This window comes from Epargyreus clarus, unplaced genomic scaffold, assembly GCF_041222505.1.
Source record: "Epargyreus clarus isolate Ecla_fem2 unplaced genomic scaffold, WU_Ecla_fem_2.2 ptg000003l, whole genome shotgun sequence".
Lineage (NCBI taxonomy): Eukaryota > Metazoa > Arthropoda > Insecta > Lepidoptera > Hesperiidae > Epargyreus > Epargyreus clarus.
In genome coordinates this window covers 11,328,213-11,353,519 of record NW_027332211.1, presented here as the reverse complement: position 1 = coordinate 11,353,519, position 25,307 = coordinate 11,328,213, and the positions used below count along the sequence as shown (strand labels likewise).

General features: G+C 35.6%; 2 protein-coding genes across 4 annotated transcripts; both read right to left on the bottom strand.

Moving 5' to 3' along the window:
- Positions 1-49: 49 nt before the first annotated feature.
- On the bottom strand, positions 50-25,130 carry LOC140753769 (uncharacterized). 3 transcript variants are annotated; one of them, XM_073088549.1, is made up of 41 exons: positions 24,425-25,130; positions 18,439-18,548; positions 17,171-17,329; positions 16,727-16,833; positions 15,713-15,871; positions 15,357-15,518; positions 14,929-15,183; positions 14,608-14,771; positions 14,358-14,511; positions 13,934-14,119; positions 13,405-13,536; positions 11,854-11,944; positions 11,253-11,380; positions 11,007-11,186; positions 10,797-10,921; positions 10,566-10,713; positions 10,219-10,464; positions 9,990-10,143; positions 9,562-9,885; positions 9,285-9,445; positions 9,044-9,169; positions 8,670-8,894; positions 7,943-8,260; positions 7,690-7,861; positions 7,484-7,610; positions 7,284-7,398; positions 6,870-7,028; positions 6,246-6,467; positions 5,988-6,119; positions 5,696-5,860; positions 5,231-5,386; positions 4,893-4,991; positions 4,545-4,697; positions 3,945-4,082; positions 3,240-3,400; positions 2,643-2,760; positions 2,328-2,434; positions 1,871-2,030; positions 1,687-1,787; positions 1,329-1,437; positions 50-890 (listed from the first exon to the last, which is right to left on the bottom strand). In XM_073088549.1, exons 1-41 carry the CDS (start codon positions 24,610-24,612, stop codon positions 837-839), a joined length of 6,450 nt encoding a protein of 2,149 aa, XP_072944650.1. In that variant the 5' UTR covers positions 24,613-25,130; the 3' UTR covers positions 50-836. The 3 variants fall into 3 exon arrangements, with proteins under 3 accessions (XP_072944650.1, XP_072944658.1, XP_072944667.1); XM_073088557.1 differs by lacking the exon at positions 8,670-8,894 and having other exon boundaries at positions 24,425-25,129; XM_073088566.1 differs by lacking the exons at positions 8,670-8,894; positions 9,044-9,169 and having other exon boundaries at positions 24,425-25,129.
- LOC140747945 (uncharacterized) lies at positions 11,952-12,854 on the bottom strand (the record flags this gene model as incomplete). The annotated part of the gene is made up of 1 exon (XM_073080608.1): positions 11,952-12,854. A coding segment is annotated over one exon (783 nt), but the record flags the coding sequence as incomplete, so codon positions are not given.
- Positions 25,131-25,307: the final 177 nt, after the last annotated feature.

Here is a 25,307-nt window from a genome sequence, read left to right as displayed (position 1 = left end):
ATTATACTCATACTTATATTTAACAGGGATTTGAAATGAGACGGCAAGGTACGTTCAACATTTTATTGTAAAATTACATAAAAGTACATAAATAACTACAAACAGGGATCGCCTAACTTCCCGACGCGCGTTCACGTCGTGGGGATACATTTGTGTAAGGACACTAGAGGTATGAAATCTCAGAGTGAAGGGACGTGGCGATATTCATGGTAGCTTGCTAATGTCGATGCCTTACGCATTAAGTTTCGTATGCTGTCGGTTCATACTTTAATTATATTATGAACGTGTTTGGTCTACCCAGTCCTGCCATTTTAATGCGTGGGCTAATGAGTGAACTCTTAAATAAAATATAACTACTCGAATCGACGAAGGATATAAATGCGGCCGGCGTTATGTTAAGATCGAATCTTGGTGCTAAACTTAAAGCGGATATTATTTAAAAGCTTTTCTTGGTCCCAAGATACTTATTTATATTTGAAGCTACAACCTGACGCGGCTGTGTATATTTATAAATTCCTAAATTTATTTCGTTTTCTTCTGTATACGTATAAGCGGTTTTAAATAAAATAATGTAAAGTACATTGCATTGCAGAAACAAAAAAAAGAAGTTAATTTTATAAAATTATACAACTGAGTCCTTATCAATTAATGATTATTCTAAATGGCTGGGCTGGGTTCATAGCACCAGTAGGATATATCTTTGTGCTAGACATGACATACGTTCGTATATAGTTAGGCTGAATATTAATATGATATGTATTGTGATATTACAAGCTATGTGGAAAACAGGAGGTTGGATAAATATAATATAATGAAGTGAAAACGTATAGTATTAGTTATTTCCCCTTTCTCTTCGCCGCGGGCGTCGCGCTTGCGGCTCTTGTTTCTTTCTGTGGAAGCAACATCAACCATTATTTTTCACGAAATAATTTTATTTTATTAATCTTGTCGTTATTTCTCTACAGATAAATTATAATATTTATCGGTGTCTATAGCTGTCAAATATTTCAATAACTTGGGTGAAATATTCATCTAATATTTTTACACTCCGGACAAATAGTCCATAGACATACAAACAAAAAGTGCTACAAAGTTACAAAGACCACTAGTTTTATGAGTAAGATACCAAACAACTACATGTTAAAATAAACTAAAAATAGGCTGCTTAGCTAAGCGACAGCTTATTTTATTATGACGAAAAATATTTTCTGTGGCAATTTTATCCGTAAATTTATGAAAGACGATGTGCGGCAATGTGTATCGAGGCCAATGAGCGTGTGAAATCATTATTTGGAAACAAAAAAATAGATAAACAATATGTACGTTACCGTAACAGGCGTGCGTGGGAGCGTGGCGGCGCTGGCGTTGCGCAGGATGGGCCGCGCGCCGCCCGCGCTCGCCGTGCTGCCCGCCGAGTGCTCCGGGCTCTGCTCCTTGCTGATATTACATTTTGATATTTATAAATATGTACGATGTACTAATCGTACATGAACACCCTAGGTGTTCCGGATAGGAATCTTTATCTTTTCATTAATATTATTTAGCGTAACATTTAACTTATATGAATACTTGACTTAGAATAATGTCGTCATAACATGTTGGTCAGTGTGATAATGTGATTGTCAATACAAGATCTTAATAAATTATACGTCAAGTTTTTATACACAAATTAGTCAGCAATCTTACCTATTGCCTCGCGACATTTGTCCCTTTCTGCTAAACATATCTGATAACCGTCCTCGAATATCTCGTTTGCTTCCTGCCGCGCTCATATCGGAGTCAGATCCCTACAAACAAACAAGTTATATAGATTCTTAATAAGTGAAATAACAATTTTTCTTATGCATGCATTTATTATGATATTTTCTACCTGTGACACAGTCCCTATAGGTCTAAATTCAACTTCAGTATCGACGTGGTCGTCTATAGAACGTGATTTTGTCAACTTCTTCAATTTGCCAAATATACTCTTCTTTTTCTTCTTTTCTGTAGGTAACACGTCACTTTGCGCGGAACCTCCGGATAACCGACTGTTGACAAATGCATACTATACAATTTGCAATCAAGATTTAATATGGAAGATTAAAATAATATGTATTTTAAAATAGTACTTTAATCCCTAACTCGGAAATAAACAATCATTATTAATCGAGGATAAAAAGTAAATTTTAAAATAAATAGGTTTAATTTGGTTTCTTCATAATAGTTTAACTGTAGACTACTAAATTTTATAAAATAATTATAATTTTATAAAATAAAAATAATTATATACATATCGTGAGATCTTAATATCCCAAGATCATTTATGACCTTGTGTTCTTTCATACCTGTCGAGGCTGGTGTCACGTTGCAAAAATAGTCTAGCATCTCCATCACCGTCTAGGGACTGCATCGACGAAACGCTGCCTTCATCCACTGATTTCCATATTGAACTCTGTTTAGAAAAGTGCGATGTAAATCAAAGATAAACGCACCGCAGACTATAAACTGCGGTACTCTAGCTTGAGAATTACACCGGCAAGGTAATAGCCTTTTTTTATTTATAAATTATTTTTCTAAAATTACAGCGTTGGTTTGTTAATAATGATTGTGCCTTTGTGGATTTTGAATTAATTGCGTTAGAGTATTTGGTATGTAATTACCTGTTCCTTTGTAGTCTGCTCGAGAGATATAGACCGTTTGTTGAGTGAGGGAGTGCGCGTGGCGGGCCGCGACGCCGGCGACACAGACATCGTATCACGCGGCTCTGTCGACATCGCCCTGCAAACACATGTAAATTTGATCTTATTCTACCTAAAATACATAAAAGGTATCATTAGCGAGTACATTTAATTTTTATCATAAGGAGCATATTTTATTGAAACCTTATGTATTATATACAGTACTTTAATATTTTAATTTGCCTGCCTTGTACAAATTAATCTAGATTTAAACGAGACCTATACTGGGTAGTATAAGTTACATTAAAATTGAAATATCTATAGGGTTTCAGCTTATTTCAAATTGAAACCTATAATACATGCTTGCAACTGCGAGGAAATGTTTGGATATGTAAAAAAATATTTCTTTAGTAAGTTAGTAAAATATATTATCCACTACCTTATCATGATAACTTAAGGAGGAGGCAAAACCTTTAATTACAAAATAAGAGTTAAAATACGCAAAAGACAGCGGAGAAGACAGACGGAAATATGACTTCGTGAGTTCTAAGCCTAAAGAGTATATATAATAGTGCTCACCGCCTAGCGCTGGCCTGGTGGCGGCGCTGTCGCTCGGCGATGCGCGAGGCGCGCAGCTCGTCGGTGAGGCGCCGCAGCCGCGCCGCCGTGGCCGCCGCCTCGCCCGCGCGCGCGCTCTCCGCGCTCTCCGGCGTCGCTGACCGCGAACGGGACTTTGATGACTGGGGAACGGGATTATTTACCAAAATGCTCAGTTCCTTAAAGGGATTATTAAGCAATAACTGAGTTGAGAGAGTTAAAAGGACTATTAAGGTAATAGCTGAGTTGAGAGAGTTAAAAGGCCTATTAAGGTAACAACGTGGTTTTCTTTGATTGCTTAATTTTAAATATTACGGATAGTAGAGGAGACATTATATTATTCGGCTCCTTAATTGTTTCTTTAACGCGTTTAAAGGACTACTAAAGGAAATACTGAGAACAAACCAAATGGTGAAAGTAGTATTACCTAACATCCTCGATTTCCTCTTATCGGTAAAGCCTTATCTCCACTATATCACGGCAGCAAAATGCGATGATAGAGTTAACACGTTTACATACACAATGAGAAAACTTTTGAGAAAAAAAAATACGCACATAACAGGTCAATAATTTGAATATAGTATTCCTTCAATATTAAAAAAAAAACTAGTTTAGAATTTTCCTGTTTCTTTTGGTTGGTACAACAGATAATAATATAACAAAATTCAAAATTACTGTAAAACTTACCCGGTTCCGTCGAGGTGGGGTTGGCGTTAACAAACTCTTTTCGGGCTTGACCGGAGCATCAGTTCGGAATAGTTCAGGACTCTGCTTCATGAGATCATCAATAGTTTCTAATAGTTGAGTGATCACTTTGTCATCCTCCTGCGTACCAATCGAATGAATTATATGAAGCTAAGTTTTTAGATACATATTTGTTTCTTAAACCCTAAAATTTATGGGTATATGTGGTTTTAGTTGACTTTACAATATGTGAAATAGCGTATGAGTAGATTCAACACGACCCAAGATCGAATTTCTCGTAGTAAATCTTCTTATGTAACTGTTAAATTTACTATAAATAGGTATCGATTATAAAAATATATGAAAATTAGATATAAAAAGAAACGATAATAGCCCAAGTTGATACGGTAAACGTAATCTAACTTAATCTATTTTCGTGCAATTGTCATCGCTTTATATATTCTCTCCCTAAATCTGTCTGAAGGTTTTAAAGTAACTGACTGGTTTTAGCCGATACAGCCCAATCGTCTCGTCATGATGATAATAGTATCAATGATGATTTCACCCAAGTATATAATAAATGTAATCCTAATAAAACATTACCTGTTGTCCGCGTTTGAGCGAGGCGACCAGCAGCTTGTTCTGGTCGCGGTCGCGGTCGTGGCGCTCCTTGTCGCGCCGCAGCTTCTCGTTGGCGGTGCGCAGCTTGGCGTGCGCGTCACGCAGCTCCAACAGATCGCATTGCAGTTCTGTCACCTGTTTAACACACGAGCGTTTTGTTCTAGGGTCTCAAAGGAACTGCCTTATTTTAATTCCATATAATGCATATGTGGTTTTGTATGACATGAGAATAAAATATAGAAATAAACATTTTTTTCTACCTATGAGAGACGAGATCGATAAGAGTAGATCAATATGATCAGTGATAAAGTATAGAAATTAATTACATACCTTTTTCTTAGCTTCCTCAGTCTCCTCTTCTGTTGTTCTTTTTAGTTGATCTATTCTTCTCTTCATGTCTAACCTTTCCTTATCTCTTTCGCGTTCCATCTGGGTAAAGTATAACGATGTTATGTTATAAAATAATGTTTAACCGATGAAATAAAGACATTTGAAATAAAAATGTAAAACGTATATCATATAAAACACCCAGCATATATACATAGCTGTTTTTATGTTATGTTCCATATAATGTATACTCTTGTTTTGTACCTACTTGTTTTACTCATTTATTTTTAAACAATTAAAACTACCTACAAAACTATAAACATCAAAAATGGGATAACTACCTCGAAGAGCGTCTGCCGCAGGTCCCGTGCGAGCGTAGAGGTCTCTTGCAGTAACCTCTGCTGCTCGTCGCGCTCCTTGTGCCAGGCCAGCTCCATGCGCGTGGCCAGCCCCGCCACACGCGCCCGTCCGGACGACATTAACCGCTCCTCTTCGTACTGAAATTATATGCCTCATATCATTGAAAATTTCTGCACTTTACGAAATTCTGCAGCAGCGAAGGCGGATTAAATTCTCTAAATATTCTCCGTGCGGCAACGAAGGTGTAGTATAAAAAAAAAGAAACGCATGTGCTTATATGAGACAAAATTAAGCAATATTCCATCTGCCGATAGGCTTAGACAGTTGCGGAGATTGCCTGGACGTATTTGTAATTGCCATGTCATAATAAAATTTTGTGGTATCAAGATGGATAAATGTTTTATTTAAATCGATTATATTAGTGTACTCTATATTTGTTCCCTTACCTCGTTTAGACGCGACTGCATTTCTGCAAGGCGAACCTCGGCAGATGAACGCTCGCTGACCAGCTCTGTGTTGAGTTTTGAAGCCAGCAACCTCGCTTCACATAGTTCGTCTTCAAGGCAAGCGTTTTGCTGCTCCAGTACTGCCACTTTAGATCGGTATTCGTCCTAAGACACAAAATATATAACTGTCTTAATATATTCGATGTCAATTCCTTCTAGCGTTTTTCAAATAATTTCAATTTAGTTAACCAAAGGAAGAAACTGTTTCTGGGCTAGAAAAAGTATTGCTCACCTCGTCAGCACTGGAAATAGAAGATCGCGGTGCTCTTCCATTTTTATCTCCGTTCTTTGCTTCTGTTAGCGACTTCTGAGCGGCATCCAACATTTGTTTATAATTGTCGCGTTCTCGTCTAAATCTGGAGACCTGTGGTTTGATATAATATAAATGAAAGACGCCTTGAAATAGTCGAATTATACAAATTAAGAATACTTGTTGATTAAATTTATATGCTGTATATAATATATTATATGTAGCTAGTCATTATTTTACCTGTACATGAAGTGACTTGAGTTCGTCGCGCATCGTGTTCATCTGCGCCTCATATCGCATCTTGGTGTCTGCGACCTCGTTCTTCCTCGCTTTATCCGCTTGTTCGAGTCTTGAGTTCAACGCAGACAGTTCACGCTCCAGCTCTGCATTGTCCGCTGTTAGCGTGCGTTGTACTTTACTCACCTTTTCATAGTCTTCCAGTTTCTGCCGAGATTCTTCTAACTGCAAATATACATTAATTTTTCTATACAGTATATGATACCTACATCTGAAGTTTTACAAGAATATAGGAAAATGTCCGGGTGTCGACTTAAAGTTGTAACGAATTTTTTTACATTACTAAATTGTTAATTACTAAAGTAATATTATTTTTTAAAAATAATAATAAATAATATTATTACATTACGGTTAAATGCAATATAATTCCGCTTATAGTCAATGCGTAAAAAAATGAATTTTACCGTTAAAGTATATTAATTTGGTATTACTTGTTTCGGTACAAATATAATATTTAAAGGTTCAAATTCCAACACTGAATTTAAATCAAATCCTGGCACAAACATAATTATCTTCATCTTCGAGACACTAAAGTTCTATTGATATTGAAGTTGTGCAGTAGCCAACCTCTTTCTTAGTGAGGTCGAGGTGGTGTTCGAGCACGTTCCTCGCGTCCACGGCGTCCTTGTACTCTCGCTCGCGCTGGTCGAGGCGCGCCGTCAGCCGCGCGCGCTCCACCTCCCAGCCGCCGCCGCACAACCTCTCTTGCAACGATGATATCTCTTTCTGCAAATCGTATTATTATTTTGTATTAAGGGGTGTTTTGGCGGATGTACTAAAAAGTGGTAAAATATAAAAATCGTGATTTTTCATTTTTGGAGTCAATGAAAACATAAATGGTTATAAATACGTTTTGTATAATAAATGTTAATATATTTATTATCAAACACGACTAAGTAAATCCCATTACGCGTTTTAAATTTTTCATAAGTAACGATGTATTGTACATTTAGGTACGGTTTAATTTAACGAGATAGGTACCTGCAATTCTGCTCTTTCTTTATTCCAAGTTGAGGTCTGACTGTCGAGATTTTCTTGGTGTGCTTTTAATTCTGCTAATGTTTTATTGAGTTCTTTCTGCACATGTATAAGTTCACTGCAAGAGTAATGAGACTCATTAAAATTGGAATAATTTTAGATGTTACTCAGAGGGAAATATGTGTTGTAATCTTTCCACTTACCCTTGAGCTTGTTCTTTTTCGACAGTAAGTCGCGCTTTCGTCACGACGTGCTCTTCTTCTAACATCTCGTATTTTCCAGTCAACTCCTCATATTCAGCTTTTTCAACTGCCAGTGAGTGCTCCAGCTCTGTAAAGTGTTTAATATTTTTAATCATTATTTGTAATTTTGACTTTAATAATTTCATATTCTTTTCATTTATACTAACTTTTAACCGATTCTTCGTATTCTTGCTTAAGTTCGGCTAATCTCTTGGTTCCTGCACCTGAAGTTTGTTCTAATACTTTGAGCTTTCCTTTTAATGTAGCTAACTCGGCCTCTTTATTTTTGATGTCTTTGTCATGAGTCAACCTCATACGCTCAATTTTTTTACGTTCCGCCTGCAATAATTTGAAAGGTTAAAATTGTAGAATAAAAAAAAATATTCTACGGTTTATAGTTTTCCACATATTTCCACCTACTTGTATATCAGTATCAAGTTCAGAAGCTTTGCTTTCCCAGTAAGTGGATTCTTTCTTTTCTGTCTGTAATTTATTTTCTAGTTCTTTTTTCTCATTGTCTACTTTATTTGCATCAGATTTAAGTTGTGTTATTTCTGATTTCAAATTGGCATATTCTTTTTCTACTTTGCTAAGTTCTTGTTTAGCAGAATTTAGTTCGTTTATTTTATCCTGAAGATCTTTTGTCATTTTTTCACATTTATCCTTCATTTGCGCCATTTCAACTGATGATATTGCTTCATCGTATTTTTGGTTAGATGTTTCGCGTAACGCGTCTTCCTGTATTTATAAATAAAAAGGTTAAATAATATCTGTATAATGTAACACTTATAATATTAAGATAACCGTGCATACAATTATTTAAAATAAATATAGTAATAGAATAATAAATATACTTAAGTTCAGAAATCATTTCACTATAGGTATAAAAGTGTCATAAATTTAGTTGTCCCATAACTAAGTTCTAAGGTAAAATATTGCAGAATTGAATAGCAGGTAGATATATAAAATCCTGTGTAAATAACACCTAAGCATGGATTCGTGCATGGACTTTCTCAGTGTTGAACAGGAATAACACAATAATATAACAATATCCAAGAATATACAAAGGTTCACGCTGCTAATCTTGCTTTCAGAAAAGGGGAACATGCAAGGGAAATGTTCCACGCACTGTAGGTAATATAAATACCAGTTGTTTTATATGAAAGTCTTTAGCGGCAATTGTAGACTCCATGTTTGTAATTTTACTTTCGAGTTCAGTCTTTAACTCCTTTAAATCTGATTCCAAAGTAATAATCCTACTTTCAGATTTAAAGAGTTTGGACTGTAATTCATCCTTTTCATTAGTGAAATCAACCGACATCCGTCTGTGTGAATTGGCTAATGCTTCAGCTTGTTCTTTCTCTTCTGAGAGCTAACGTTAATAAATAATTTTAAATGAATGAGTATTCCAAATGGGGAAACCATTTTTTTTTATTTTTTTGTAACAATGATGTGTATTATTAAATATGGATTGAACAGGGTTTTAGAATTGGGTTTTATAGTGTTTTTCGAAATACACACCTCTTTTTCTAGTTTAGTAAGTTTTTCTTTGCGTGTCGATAAAAGTCGCTCTGTCCGCTTGCACTTATCTTCAGTTTCTTTTAATTTCTTTTCCAGCTCAACTATCTTTTTAGTTTTATCTCCAACCTAGTAAAATTATTTTGTTAGATATTATTACATATATATTTTTATACCGATTAGGATCGTGTTAGTAAAGCTTTGTTACGTAACGATTCCTTAAATATCTGTTGGTAAAACTTACTTCTTTGATTAGTTTGGTTTTGTCCTGTTCCGCTTTAGTCAAAGTTTCTACTTGCTTCTTAAGTTTCTCAATTTCTTTATCTTTCATGTCCATTTCTGTTTTAAGCTCTTCTATCTTTTTCATGCAGTCAGACATTGCTGTTTGTTGAGTACTTGATTTTTCTGTCATAAAAAATAGTTGAAATAAAATTATAATGCAGTATAAAAAATAATTTTAAATTATAAGATATTAGGGTAGTTCAACCTAAAATCAGTATTTGCTAAAGTGAAAGACTTACTTAAATCAGCGTTAAGTTTGGCTATTTGTGATTCAAAGTTTTTCTTTTCTTCTATAAGTGATTTGCTCTCGTTTGCAGCTTTATTGGAATCCGTTTCAAGTGCTTTAAGTTTACTATTTAATGATGATTTTTCTGACTCTAATTTCGTATTTAGGTCCTTTAGTTTTCCTATTTCGGTTTGCAAACGATTCTTCTCGTTTGTGAAATCTGATTCAGTCTTGGACATTTTGGACCTAAGTTCTTCGATTTCTTTCTCTAGTTGCGCTTTACCATTTGTTTCTTGAGATGGAAGACCAGCATTCTTCATTATAACATATAAATCACCTAAAATGTTTTCATATAATATTTATAACATTCCAAATACTTTTAATTGCGAGTTATTAATAAACAATACACTAAGTAAATAAGTAATAGTATTGAATACTGGCCTATTTCATTTTCTAATTCCTCAACCATCCTTTTCATTTGTAATTTGGTAGTGATGTCTGTTGGCTTTTTCGGCGTCCTTGGTTTGAAAGATTTCATTGCGTCTTCCCGTAATTCTTTTAGCGTGGTTTGCAATTTAGTCTTTTCTTTTTCCAACTAAAATCCAATTAAAAGCTTGTGTTAAAAATTACTTTTGTATTTCATGGTCTAAATGTAATTATTTAAACTTACCTTGCCGTAGCTTATTTTCATCCTATCTATTTCTTCTTGTTTTGACTTAAGAGTTTCTGCTTCTTTCTTTGTTAATTCTCCGCCAAATCTAACTTTCTTTTCTGTCTTATCTTCCTTTTCTTTACTCGTTTCGAATTCTTTAATTTTAGCTAAGGCTTCTTTTAGTTCTGTTTCTAATTGACTTACTTTATTGGTTGTCTGTTCTAATGATTTATCAGATTTTAATGTTTTTGCGTTTTTCAGTAGCTGTAATATACGAAACAATGCAATGTCTTATACTTCTTACACACATAAATAAATAAACATGGTAGATTGTTATATTTTATAATGATTTACTAATTACTTACTTGTAATTTCTTGTTTTCCGCTTGCAGTTTTTCATTATCAGCTTCCAAGTTCTGAGTTTTAGTTCGTAAAACACTGGCTTCCTGCTCAATGACTTGAAGTTGACGCCTCAAATCTACATTTTGTTGTTCGCTTACACCATCTAAAGACCTAAAAGTAGAAAAACTTAATAGGAAAAGAATTTATTTTTGAAAAAGGTACTTTTTAGATAGATTTCTTTATACGTCACGTACTTGCTTTTGATTAAGGAGGCCTTAGGTTTCTTTTGCGCCAAGCTAAGTTCAGCATGTAGTCTTTCACAATCTCTTTCTTTTTCAATTAGTTTTTTTCTTATTTCCGCTATTTCATCTTCCAAAACCTGAAAAAACGTACCTAGATCGTGAGCTATGCACAAACATTGATAAAACTAATAAGGATCGTATAAAAATGCATTAGATATTTACTTTAACTTTCTCTTCAGCTAAATTGCCACTCTTGCTTGTATTTCTTCGAACAGTGACTGTAGTATTCGTATTACTTTTCGCAACGCTTGCAATTTTATCTGTAAGCTCTTTCACTTGCTTCTTCAAAGAGTCCTTATCTTGTTCTAGATCTTCTACTTTTCTCCGTAACACTGCAGCTTCCTGTCGAAAGATGTCTCTATTAGCATTTTTCCTTGCATTCAAATATTTTTATTATAATATATTAACCTGTTCATTAAGTTCAAGTAAAAGTCGGAGTTCTGCTGGGTCTTCCTCGTCGGATATTCCTTCATCTTTTTCATTGGGCGCTTCAATCGCAAGTCTGTTAGTGGGTGGAGTTGGTGACAATTTACGACCTGTAAAGTGAAAGTTGTATTTTGTGAAGTGAATTTTTAAAGCCAATAGATAAGTAAAATATTAAGCTAGTAGAGGTATTTAGTATTGCATTAAACATTTTCTGTTACATTTATGAATTGTTAGGAAACATTAGTCATAAATTGTCGTTAAAATCTTTGAATAAAAAATTACAGTAATGAATCTCATAAAAAGTCCATACTGAAGAATCTGTTGTACCAGGTCACAAACTGAACTGTAGAAAATGGCTACCATAGAGATATACGCCTGCTTGAACGTTTATTTACAAAATCCTATTGAGGCAAAAGCATGTTAGTAAGAACGTCGCAAATTCAAAAGAATAAGTAACAGTTGCGATTTGGTTATAGAGTGTAATAACGGCAATGGTGTTATAAGGTACGATGCAAGGTGAAACTTGAGGATTGAGGGTACACAAACTGAATGGATTTTCAATAAGATAATTAGTTTGACGTACTTCTGGCTTTGGTAGCCATTTTCTTCAGCTGTAGAAGTAAGGACTCATTGTCATCCTCGACTCTTGACGCAGTTTTACGCAAGTTATTTGCCTGAAAATATTCGTTAGTTTATTATAAATCTATTCTGCACAATGCATTTTATCTAAACTATAACTTGTATAGGGTTTGTTACGTACATGTCTTATACACAACAACACGTTAAATTTGGGTCAAAATATTATGTACCTACAATTGGTAACCTTACTGCCAACGTATTGAATAACGATACAAATGGAAAAGTATAACTATTCGAGGAAGTAGTTGCTTTTTCTGAGGAAAGTGGCGGACTATCTGACTCCCTAGACGATCTTGTACTATTATCCTTATGTGCGACATCTTCTGACGGTTTGGTTTCTTCCGAGTTAATGTTGCTGAGATCTTTAGTCGTTGACGTATTATCATTAACATAAATAATTTCGGTTTCAGTAGAAGCATCTACAGTCTCGATGGACTTCTTTTCAACTTGCAAGCACTTATCGCTGCAAAGTTTGGCTGGCGTTTGCACACAAGCATGGCTAATTTTAAGTTTATCAGTTTGAATAAAACAATTAGATGTGGAATATTCAGTCTGAATATTTTTGTTTTTCATGAACGCAACATCTGTTTGGGTAAATACTTCTGAGATTTCAGGGTAACATTGCATATTAAAATCTAAGGTTATTTTCCTCGTGTCAATAGCAACATCTTGGAAATTTACGAGGTCCGCTTGGGAACCTTGGGAATAAAAGGGAATATGATCTTGAGGAGCTTGTATAATTTGGTTGATCCCGATAGACAATTGACTCAAATCTAGAGACGCTAGTCTCCTCTCTAAGACTAATTGCATTTCAAGCATTCGTTGGCTAGATTGACTTTCAAAATCATTGGCAGCAGGTTTAGTAGAAGATGCAACTTTTGGTGGCGGAGGTATCCTTCTGCCTCCGAAGCGTTGACGATATCGATTTGCCTGTTTGAAGATAAAATTGTTTCAGGTTTTATAACCAACTTCTATTTTATTAGCGATTATATTTAATAGAAATAATATAATCTTATCTAAGAAAACTTAGTGAGTTTTGTGGCTTTTGTTTACATGTAGTGTATTTGTGTCGTGGTGTTGAGTCAGAAATTGGCAATTCGCCAGCATACGGCGCGTTGACAGTTAATGCCCCATTACATTGTTTCCGAATAAATTTAATGATTTGAGAACTAAGTTACATGGAATATTGGATATATTGGTATGTATCTACAAAATATCCAGCATAATTATGATCTATTATTATAATAATTCCGTTTTACGAATTAACTGGTAAATGTAATTTAGTACTAGGGCATACAATGAGAATAAGTAATATGTCATCTAAAAGTTCTATACAAAATGTAAGTATTTTTATTAAGCGCAATAGTTATGTAGCGTTTGCGATTTAAAATTAAATTTTGTATTAAGTTTATGTTGTTTTGATACTGTATTGTTTCTAGGCGAAGTTTGTGAAATATATTATTATATTCAGTTCAATTGGAAGCAATAATCGTACCTCCTCTTCAGCGTTGCGCAATTGCTCTCGGAGGTCAGCTTCGCGTTCCAATGAGTCTTGCAAATCCCGCAACAGCTGAACTGGGTCCTCTTGACTTCCACCACGGGTGAGTGATGAACGCGATATCTTTTGCTGGAATATTTGTTCAGATGTTTATTATGTTGAAGTTAAATCTTAATAATATTTTTAATATAATATAATATTTTAACATTGCATATGTAAACGTTAAATATCAGGCATTATATGCAATGCAATTATTTTTTGGTATCCATCCGTATCCAAAGGTGGATATTATGGGGCCGTAATTAAGCGACAGCAAGCGAGACAAATCAAGAATCAATTTATATCTTACTCGTATCTAATGAGATTTTTTCATTACACATACCTAGATGCCAAAGTCAGGAGTGACTACTTGAGTCTTCACTTGAGTCTTCTAAACGAAATCAAATTTAAATGCGTAGATGAAGAAAGTTTTTCTTGTATTAAATACATTGTTTTTATCTAGTACGAGGTATTGGTAGGAACAAACCTTATCCCCAGGTGTAATCTGCTTGCCGAGGTTGGCCGGTGGCGCACCAGAAGCCGTGGCCAGTTGTGCCTTAGCCTCCGCGAGCTCCTTCTGCAGCCTCAGAGCCACTTCAGTGGAGCGCGACACTTCCTGTTCCAAGTCCTTGATCCTGTTCTCGCGTTGCATACCTTCCGCACCACCAACTATCTAAAATTTATATGTATTTAAAGATAGCTTTTAGGTCGTGTCTTTATTAGAGTCAATTAGACGAATCATAATTTTCAAATTCTTTAACACCTTCGTATTCTTTTTTTTAGTTAAATTTTCTTTTAGTAAAATTTTGTTTACATAAGTTTACTTAGAAATAGGTTTTACAGCATTTTCAATACAGCAAATAATGTAGAAATGTGAAACATTCTTGTTACACCTCTAGTAAGTGTAATACCTCTAGTAGTTTTTTTTCTTGGTCAGCTTTTTCTGCTTCTAACTGATCAGCTTTCCTTTCAGTCTTTTTCAATTTGAAGGATAGTACTCTGCAGTCCTTTATTTTTTGTTCTAATTCTCTCCTAAGTGATGAGTACTCATCTGCTTGATCCTCTCTGTAAAAATTAAGATGGTGTTATATTTCCTAAATTCCTAATTATTTATTATTATAATTCATTCAGTTTATAACTGTTTGGATTTTTTCTACAAACCTGAAGTTATCCTGCATCTCTTCGATCTCTTCTTCGAGGTCCCGTAACTCCTTCTTCATGTCTTCGTTTTCATCCATGAGTTCCTCACATAAGGTCTCCGCCGCTAACAGTTTTGCTCTCAGCTGTTCGAGCTGACGCGTCTGTACTTCTGCTGATGGCCGCGACTGAAAATATTTATATTATTTAAGTATTTTTGTACATTCTATATTTATATAATCTCAGTATAAATAGTGAATAGTACTTTGATTAAATATTTTTAACACATTTGTTACAAGTAATTTTGAACAGATTTCGTGTTCCTGGGTTTGTTTTATTATTTACCTCTAACTCAGATTCAATTTCCTTTACTCGTAACGTTAGATGTTTCTTCTCATCTTTCAAGTCTTCATTTTGTGATGTCAGCTCATTGACTTTCTGCTGAAGTTTTAGAACTTCTGAAGATCGTCCTGTGCTGTATTTGTTCACTGTGTCGATGTTTGCTAGCCGTCTGAGTAAAATATCGCTTTTCTCTTTTTCAACTCTTTCGCAACGTCTTTTAAGGAAGTCTAATTCTAGTTTTAGGCTTTCTATTTGATCCTGAAACACGCAAAATAGATTCATTGTTATTCAACCCAAGAAATAAATTATTTCATTCAACTAGAATGATAGAAACATTTTTATGCACGGTAGGTGTAATGTTATCTGGTAGTTTTATCTTGAAATCGTTGATACATGATTTTTGATTTTTAATAAAATTTTGGAGGGTTTACCTGGTATTCTTTGACATTGGCGTCAACTAGAGTCCCCTCAGTGGTAGTCGTGCCCGTTGTACTCTCATCATCCGACGCCTCCTCCTTGTCGCGCGATGGACCACCCCGCAAAGGCGGCTTTGAGTTTGAGTCTTTATTTGCTGCAGTTCGACTGTTCTTTACCTGCGTATAATGCAAATAAACACTTAACAACTACTGTTAAGCAATTTTATTGTAGAGAATGTTAAAAAGAAGGAACTTTTCGATTTTTTCATCAGATTTTTATTACACTTATATGTGGCCAAAGAATGCCAAAAATAACAAAGTACAAAAATTTTAAGCAGATAAAAACAATATTTTCTACCTCTAACTCTTACCTGCATAAGGAAGTTGACATCTTCTTTTGTAGACGATTTCTCTTCTTTTGTTTTACTTGGTTTTTCTTCTTCTTTACTTCTTGATGTGCTTCGACGTTCTCTTTCTTTTTCAATACTAGATTCCTTTTCAAAGCTGTTTTGTGATTTTATTAGGTTCATCTGTAAAATAAAATTATAATTAACATATTTCTTATGTGTGAATTATATATGGAAGTAGAAAAAACTTGCAGTAGATACATGACAGATAAAACTATTTAATATAGATGGATATGTGTGATATGTGTTTAGAATAATATAATCGGAATATCGAATTAATTAATGCTACTGGTATATTCAACATAAAATTCAAATGTAAAAATCTTCAGAATCAAATTACTCATAAGCGTATCTTATTTCAATAGTGTACCTACTCGTGTCTCGTACCAAGTGTAAATTGTTTTTATATCTAAGAATCTTGTATTTCTAACATTATATTTTGTGAGTTATAAAAGGATAGACACCACGATAATGGGTCATTTCCTCAATTAGTTATATGTAACATCTTGAGCTTTGCCAAACTCTAACTTTGATGGTGACCTTTTGTTTATTTTGAGCACCGTATCGTATCGGACCGGAGCGGTCTAAAGTTATAGTAAACTGCTCTATTAGTTTGACCCACTTAAGCCCGATTTGGGATTACGCTTTAAGTGGTAGAACAATCATGTAGTTAATATGAAATAACGAGATTTCGTTGTATCCATATGGATATTATTACTCGTAAGAGGGCGATTTCTGGAGTTTATTTTATCACATGCGCTATCCAAACTTAGTCTAGTGCTGGGAATACAGATCACGTTGTTCCTTGCTTATATTGATAGAAGTATATATAAAGCTTGTATTCAATTACAGGCATGTATCTAGAGTCTAGTCTGTGTACTTATATACGTAGTTTACCGCAAGTTGACAAGATCATCATAAATTTACATAAGTAAAGGGAATTTATAGCACAGTTTTAAAAGTGATTTGCTCGCTTACTTTCCTGACCCGCTCTGCAAGTGAGTCATTTTTGCTGATGGTGATCTGTGAGGAGGTGGAGCGCGGAGGTGATGGGGACGGTCGCCGCACTGTCACGGTGTCTGTCGCTGAATATAAACACATTTAACTGTTAATAAAATCCTTTAATACTATAAACGAGATAGATTGTTTAACCTAGAACAGGAACTACGAATAATATACATAGATATACCTAACTTTATTAAAAACTATCTACACACAGTTCTGAACAATTTAATGGAATTTTGAAAAACGAAATAACAATTTAAAAAAATTTTTTGGAATATTGGTATAGAAACGGACGACGATCTGGTAATTATATACCTACTTTAACATTTAAGTAGATGCCAATTTTCCATTGAATGAATGATAAAACTGAACATCCATAAATCAGTGGTGTGCTATATCTGTGTCCATTAATCATACTTGTTGTGGTGGTGTTTTGTCCCGTGTCCAAGGCAGGCAGCGGGCCGGTGAGCCGTCGTTTTGGCAGCTTCAGGCTGACGGTGACTGCCGTCGTGGAATCGTTCTCGTTCGTCCCCAAGTCCGGCGTCGACGTCCACGACGTACTAGTTCTAGAGAACCCTAGCAAATGAATTTTGAGGAGGAATGTAGGATTATTGAAAGTATAATGAATAAGAAATGAATTAATTCAGGAATAGTATTTTGGTGCACCCGAGAGTATATTTGTTGAGGGTATACTTATTCGGCGAAGGCGAGAAGGCAGTTTGTGACGATTCAACAAATAAAAATAGTTAAAGATATTTGCGAAAAAATAGTAAATTTTGTAGTGTTCTTCCTAAATAATGTTAAGCGTTTCAAAATATGCCAATTATTCCCTAATTACAACAGTTTTTGCATCTATTGGAATAGATTGATGGAGGTACTATTCACATAATAAGGCAGTATTTTTTTAACAGTATTTAGTAAATTATTATATTATATTATTAAATAACTATGTAAAATTAAATCTAATCAGAAAAATATCCACATACACATAACATGAAAAAACATTTTATTTTAAACTTTCTTCCTTGTTTTCATGTTGCATGTTTGGACGCACCAAACTACCACGATTTCTAATTCTAATGCCAAGTATTAAATTGATGTTCAGTTCCTGATCTGTTCCATTACGAGGAATTGACATTTACTGTAGGAGGCGTTTATATAATAAAGATAATTTGGCGAGCACTACGCCCGATATTCCATTTTATTGACCCTGCTGTATCTAATGGAGTCACGTGGATTACCGGATTAGTCAGTTCTAAGACCTTCGGACGCATAGGTATGAATATGCGGCATCTATTAACTTTGAACTTCAAGAAAAATAATCTTTGATGTTTTTTATTTAATATAGTGTAGCTTATTGCCTTTTCGGAAAAAATCTTGAAATATCGAAGTAAGCCGGACACGCAGGGCGCAGGTAAACAAGACTTCTACATTTCTTATTAAAATCGTATTTGCGTTGCACCCAAGGTACATATTAGACGTAGCTTAGTTAAATAGAGGTTAAAAATATTGTCGTCGTAAGCATACTTCACATAGTTACAAAAGTAAATTAATTTACTGCATTATGTAGTGTTCTTTAGTAAAGAACACTTCTTTACTAACGAGTGAGTGTCCATTATAGTGCCTACGTATCGATGATGATTAAGTACAATAAGTTGTTATAAGATATTTGGTTACGTTCTTACCAGTGGAGAAGGCGTCCTTTTTGGGAGGTTCGATTAAACTAAGGTTACTACTGGAGGCCCAGCCGCGGCCCGTTTTCTCCTTGTCTGCACCGTTTTCATCATCACGACCTCTGCCGATAGAAACAAATATTTCTCTTTACTATTTAATTTATAAAATCCATGAATGGAAATAAAATCCATTTAGTTTTAAAAAACCGTTAAAAATAATGTCGAGCTTCTACAAGCCTGCAAAGTCAGACTCATATGAGGTCCTAAAAATTTACCGAGGCATTTAAACAATGGGATAAGTAAGCATTGGTAGAGTTGTATCTGAAATTCTGCCCCCAATGAGAGGGTTCGAATCCCAGGCACGCAAACCTGATTTTTCTAAAGTTATGTGCATACTAAAATTCATTTACCTACCTTTCCTTTAACTATGAAGGAAACCTCTTAAGGTTTCCTACAGCCCTGAGAGTTCTCTAAAAAAGATTTCGGTCAAGTTGCGAAGTCTACCAATTTGTACTTGGCCAGCGTAATGGAGAATGACTTAATATTAAAATTCCCAGGGTTCCTTTCGCTCTGAAAGGAGACCGGAGCTCAACAGTGGCAACTGTCATAGTAATGGACGAAGTAGGGATAGCAGTGTACCTGAGTCAAAACTCAGGTAGGTAAGCTCCTCATCATATTCGTGTTTTCTACGAACGTCCTGTTAATTATGCCGAAATTTGGTAACGTACTCCGTGCTTATTGATTATGTATCCACTAAATTCGTTACATATTTACTTCTATAATATAAAATAAATTAAATCTACCTGCTTGAGCATATTTGTGTACCTACTTATAAATTTCAATTCATAGGTATTTAATATACCTATACCATTAATTAGTATTTTACCTATCACACAGGTATCTAATTACCCAATCGTTTAAGGAATGTTACTAACACTGTCGTATTAGTCAGTAGGTAGAGTAAGAATGTTTAATGAAATAGCCAGAAAATAGGCGCCTTAATGAGCATTTCCGTTGACTCTCCTTGAGGTTAATTGTTCTCGGATGGCAGTGGCCTATTTCCGAAGTGGACGACCCGTCTGTTTCTTCTCATTTGTAATAGTCGTTAACTAATTTGTTTTTGTCCATGTTCGAGTAAACGCTCTAGTAGTCTTAAAAAAACGTATTAGGAAACAAATAGTCCGATAATGAGCAGCATACACGTATACTTATTTGTGTACTATAGTATTGTGGACTAAATTTAAAGCACCTGTTCGCGATATAAAATGTTCTCTGCTTGTTTATCTTGGCTGTAACTATCTACCAATTATGACGGCGGTTATGATCATTGTCACAGGAACACCTGTATCGATATGTACGCCGCTTTTGCGTTAAGATAGGAGAATACATTGGCAGCGACATAGTCTATTTATTACAACAGAAATATTCAGTAATATTTAACTGAAAAGACTCAGGGGAAAGCAGGCGTAACCGTGCGCTCCTCGCGTCATTAATAACTAAGTGTGTGGAATTAAACTATTGAATGTAGTTATTTAATACTCGTAAGTTATCTTTACGTGTTAAGAGAGTTTATAGACACCGGCGTAAATAGTACCTACCACACAAACGGAGGCGGCGTTGCGTCAATCCATCAGAGCTACCAGGCGCAATTCAAACAATTCGTGAAAACATTCAGAAATTTGGAATTGTGCCATCATTCTCTTTTTATGGTTTCATAGCAGAACTATTGTATACAACGTGTCTTCGCTTTAACATAGTCGTATATTCGTCTACTGCCTGAACAGTTCAATGGCAAATAGAGTTCCAAGGTAATAGTTATACAGTCATAGTTATCTACGAGTCAAAAATACATCATAGCGTAGTGATTTGAGTGAGCAGTTATAGTGTATCTTTTTGATTCTATTTAGGTAGATACATCAAATATAGAACGGTCATTTAATTAGGTATTCACTTTATAGTTTACTAATTTCTTTAGGCTATTTCGGACTAAAATATTGAAAATTGTAATAATACACTGTCGAATGTTGCCTTAATTAAAGGCAGGTAAGCAGTAGTGATAGCCTAGTGGTTAAGAAACGCGGCCTCTCGATCGAGGGGTCCGAGGTTCGAATCCCAGGCACGCACCTCTGATTTTCAAATTTATGTGCGTATTAGAAATTAATTATCACTTGCTTAAACGGTGAAGGAAAACATGGTGAGGAAACCTGCATACCTGTGAGATTTATAAAAAAAAAAAACTTAAAGGTATGTGAAGTCTACCAATACGCACTTGGTCAGCGCGGTGGACTATGGCCTAATCCTTCTCGTTCTGAGAGGAGACCCGTGCCCAGTAGTGGGACAGTAATGGGTTGATGATGAAGCAGTAGGTAACTGTGTATCTCGGGTAGGTTATGATGCACGTCATGACATTTTTTACTAGTTTAGTAACCCAATTTACTACTTTTATCAATACTTATGTGTAGCATGTTTGTATGTTAAGTACCTATGTACTCAGGTATCTCTGTAAGTTTCAAACGAATTAACACCACTGCTAGTATAATAAGAACGGTTTTGCGCCATTGTCAACATTTTAGAAAATCTTATTAGAAATCATTAGATACAAATTATAAAGATTTTTTCTACAATAGTGTCTCTGTTTTGATGTCTCTACATTATCCTTAAAACTAGATCCAATTCGTTCCAACCAAATATCTTTGGATTTTCAGGTGCTCCAATATGGGTGTTAAGGACACTGATGGTCTCTGGTGCCATTATCAATATTTATGATAGATGTAATATTTTATTTGTGGTCTGAAGTGGTGTGGCTCATAATCATTTAACAACTAGGGGTTGATTGGGCCCACTTGCTGCTTCCATCACGGTAAAGAGATAAATATGCTCAACATTATTGGATTTGCGGTAACATTTCCTATGTAAGTATAAGTGCTACTGTGCTGGCAGTATTTTATGGTCATCAATACGATAGCTAGCGTTTTATGTTCTATATTTACTACTTAATTTACGTCGGTGCACTCGTAGTTTTGTTGTTCAAATGTTTTAAAAATAACCGTTAAACATTTCCGGCCGCATATTGTACATGTGTTGTGTGTGTAGGTATTCTATGACTAAACGTATTGAACAATAATGGTAGATAGATACGTCATTACGTTCATTGCTAACGATAAATAGTAAAGATAATACTTTAGGCCATTTACATTGATAGTAACCGTTCATGTCCCACTAGTTTGGGTCCACAATGGCCTGTTCTACTCTACTATAACGATCCATTGGATGTAGAATATTTGTTGGTACCTATCTACAAGTATCTGCTAAGTAGAATATTATCTGAGAGATCTAAAATCTCAAAGATTTACCAAATCGCACTTGGCCAGCGCGGGTGACTATGCCATAATCCTTCTCATTCTGTGAGGAGACTCGTGTCCGGTAGTGGAACAGTAATGGATTCATGATGAGATATTGAATGTCTATTATGTATTTATGACCATATAAACCGTGTGTTGCTTAAATACGTAATATGTTTAAAGTAAATTGAGAAAAAACAGGATGTGGTTTATGCATTGTTTGCAAATGAGTCTGTACTAAGCATCACGGCTCAAAAACGAGCTTGAACAATACTATGTTGTGTATAGGTGTATTATCTACATTAGCTTATATTGTAATAGTGGACAATGAACTTGTTCCATGGCCCATGAACAAACACTGCTCATAGGTATAGGTATCTAGGTACAATTTATAATAATTTACTTACATTCGCATATTGCAGTTTTAACAGACCTCCATTATATAACTGTATGGTACGGATTGTGCATATGCGTTATTGTATGCGTTAAAACTTACGAGTTTCGAGACTTACGATTTTACTTGTGACTTATTTATTTTTTACACTATTTGTTGTAAGACGTAAGTATCGTATTATAGTAGGTGTATCGAAGTAATAGACGACTTTAAAGTTAGTACATCATGAATTTTAAAAGTGGTAGAACCCTTTATGGTTCGACTCCGGCGGCACCACCGCCTCACCTATTTCTACCTAATAACAGCAGTGTTAAGCGCTACTGTGTTCCGGTTTCAAGCCGCGCACTAATACGACTTCCAATTACTTGATATACCTATAATATAATAATAAGCATTGATATCACATCTTTTTGGAACTTTAGTATATATGTATAAATAATGAAAATCAAGTTCAAAGATTCCGTTACATACCCAGATACATAAAGATCAAGCTAATAAAAGCGTAATAATTTAAACTACAAATCTCCCCACTTGATCCTCATAACAGGTATTAAACTGAACGCGATTAGTTTTAGATTTTTCTCTTACACTTCGAAGTAACTGGCTTTCTATAATTTCACTCGAGCGAACCGACTAGACAACCTTGTAAATTAACGTGTCTTACCTGCAACGAATGTTTTTACAAGCAGTACCATTATATATTTTTAATAATATAGAAGTAGCAGACGAGCATTCAGTCCACCTGATGGTAAGTGGCTACTGCCGCCCATGGACATAAATAATCAACCTCAAATAGGATAAGATATTCTTACCTTAGGTCGGGCACAGATGCGCCACTACCCTAGGACTAAGCTGGAATGCCTCGGAAAAGTATGTCCCCCTTACTTCCACTTTACCTTCATATTCTCACATCATGAACAACGTACAAGTGGTTAAAGTTTTGGTAACATAGAAATAAGATATCTACTAAAAATGTAAACCTTATTTTTAATCATATTTGAATGTTTATTCTTAATATTTATTTATCTGTTAGTAATTTTAGGGCCTATTTCTGATGTCTATAAAGGTAGGAGGTAATATATTTATATTATCTAATCTATGATTATCTATGACAATACTTTAGCCTTGTACGCTGCGGAAAAAACTAAATTTTGTAAATAAATTAATCAAGCATATAACAATATCAGATATCATAATATCGATGTAATACAAGTGGGCATAACAACCTCAATATCCGCTATCATAATACAGTGTAATATGAGTAAATAACTATTATATATACATAACGTACAATTGAACTTTTCAAGATTACGAAAAGTTTTTAACCTTTAAAATTGTATCTAATTTCTCGTTGAATCACCTTTATAAAAGTTCTTTAATTACTTGTTTTCGGGGAATGGGCGTTTTTATAGAGATTTATATGCTTTTGAGCTAAATCACACGTTTAATTTGTAAAGTAACGGTTTTGTTGTCGGTACAATTGGATATTCGTTCAATTTAAACTTAACTAAAAGCGCAGTATATTGATCATTAATTTACCATTCATTTCTCAAATTACCCAAAAAACTTAGGTACTTGAGATAAGTAGGTACTTAGTTTAAGCAAATAAAGTATTTTCTTTGTATAACTTGGTGTAATTGCATGAGCATAGCCCTGTGTGCATAAGGAACGCAACTGTATAATATACGAGCGTATGTCTAAAGGACCATTTTAGCACCTATATGTGGGTGTTAGATTTGGACCGATGGTGCCAATCTTGCTCAGTGACATTTACAATATTATTATGCGAGACGATGCTTTGTTTCAGGATGGTTTGGATGTTTTTCTTTCTTCCTACGCATCCATATTCGCCTATGAATAAACGTTCTTACTAAAAAGTATTAAGTTATGCTTACATACTTACTTGTATTTGTACCTATATTTTCATATGATTGATACCACAGACCTGTATGGGAGGGTACCTTTAGTAGGTATATGATGTTTCGGTCTAGTGCTTGTTTTCATTGCCACAATTTTGCCTATTACATTGTTTATTATTTACGCCAACGAAGTGGAAAATTGAGACATAATCATCTAATGATGAGCGGTCACGAAATAACATAAACGTTCCGGGGACCCTAATAAAAAAAAAAACAAAAAAATCCCAAACATAATGCCTTGAACTGGTGAAGAATTCTGACCTTGAAGATATACTTGACCTATATTGTTATGGTAAGTAAAGTAAAACAGGTGTTATTTTCTATTCCTTCATTGTAGCACTGACCGTGACGCTGGCGAGTTCCAAGTGGAGAGGCTCGGCGTAGATACTGTGAAATCTTCATCCTTCTTGCGGCCGCCGTGTTCCTTGTAATCACGGAAGCAGCGCTTGCAGCGCGTCGGCCACCGCACTTGCGGGTGGAAGCCCAACGGACACAGCGGGTCGCCCTTCGCCAACGGGTACAAGTGATGCATCTTCGAAATATATTACACACACACACTACCAACAAATGCACCTCACGAATGTCAACGTTTATCTAAATGCCACAATATTCAATCACTCGTCCGATCACATTCCTCAATCAAACATCATATTGCACGTCCGTCCTGGAAATGGAGTAGTCTGTGCATCCGATCACGCATCACTGGATAACATTTATGGAATGGGTTTTACGCTATAAATAATAATTTATTTAACTAGCAACGTGGTCGAGGCGCTCGTACGTCTGCACCGCACACTGGCAATAAAAATATCCCACCGCTAGCACCTAACCGGGCGACCTAAATCGGCGGCTCCGAACCGGCCACTCCGAGTTTCTCCGACATTCAAGGCGCGCAGATACAAATATTATGCGTCGCGAGCGTTTCGTGATGCAACGGCGAGTAGGGGGCGTCGCTCTGGAAGCGAGGCGCGTAAAGGATCTCGCGGAGAGCAGCGCGGCGGCGCGGCGCAGGCGGCGGTCGAGCCGGCTTCCTGGGGACTGGCGGCGGCGCGGGCAGCGTGCCAACATTCGCTGCTGCTGCGCCACTTATGCTCTATTACTACTACTACACCGCATGCCGATGGACCGCACGCCGCTGCCCGCTCGTGTCGTCAATAAAAATAAAACGGAGTTGCTGCGGAGCGCGGCCGACACTCGGGCGAGCATCGCGCGCGCGGCCGCCGCCAC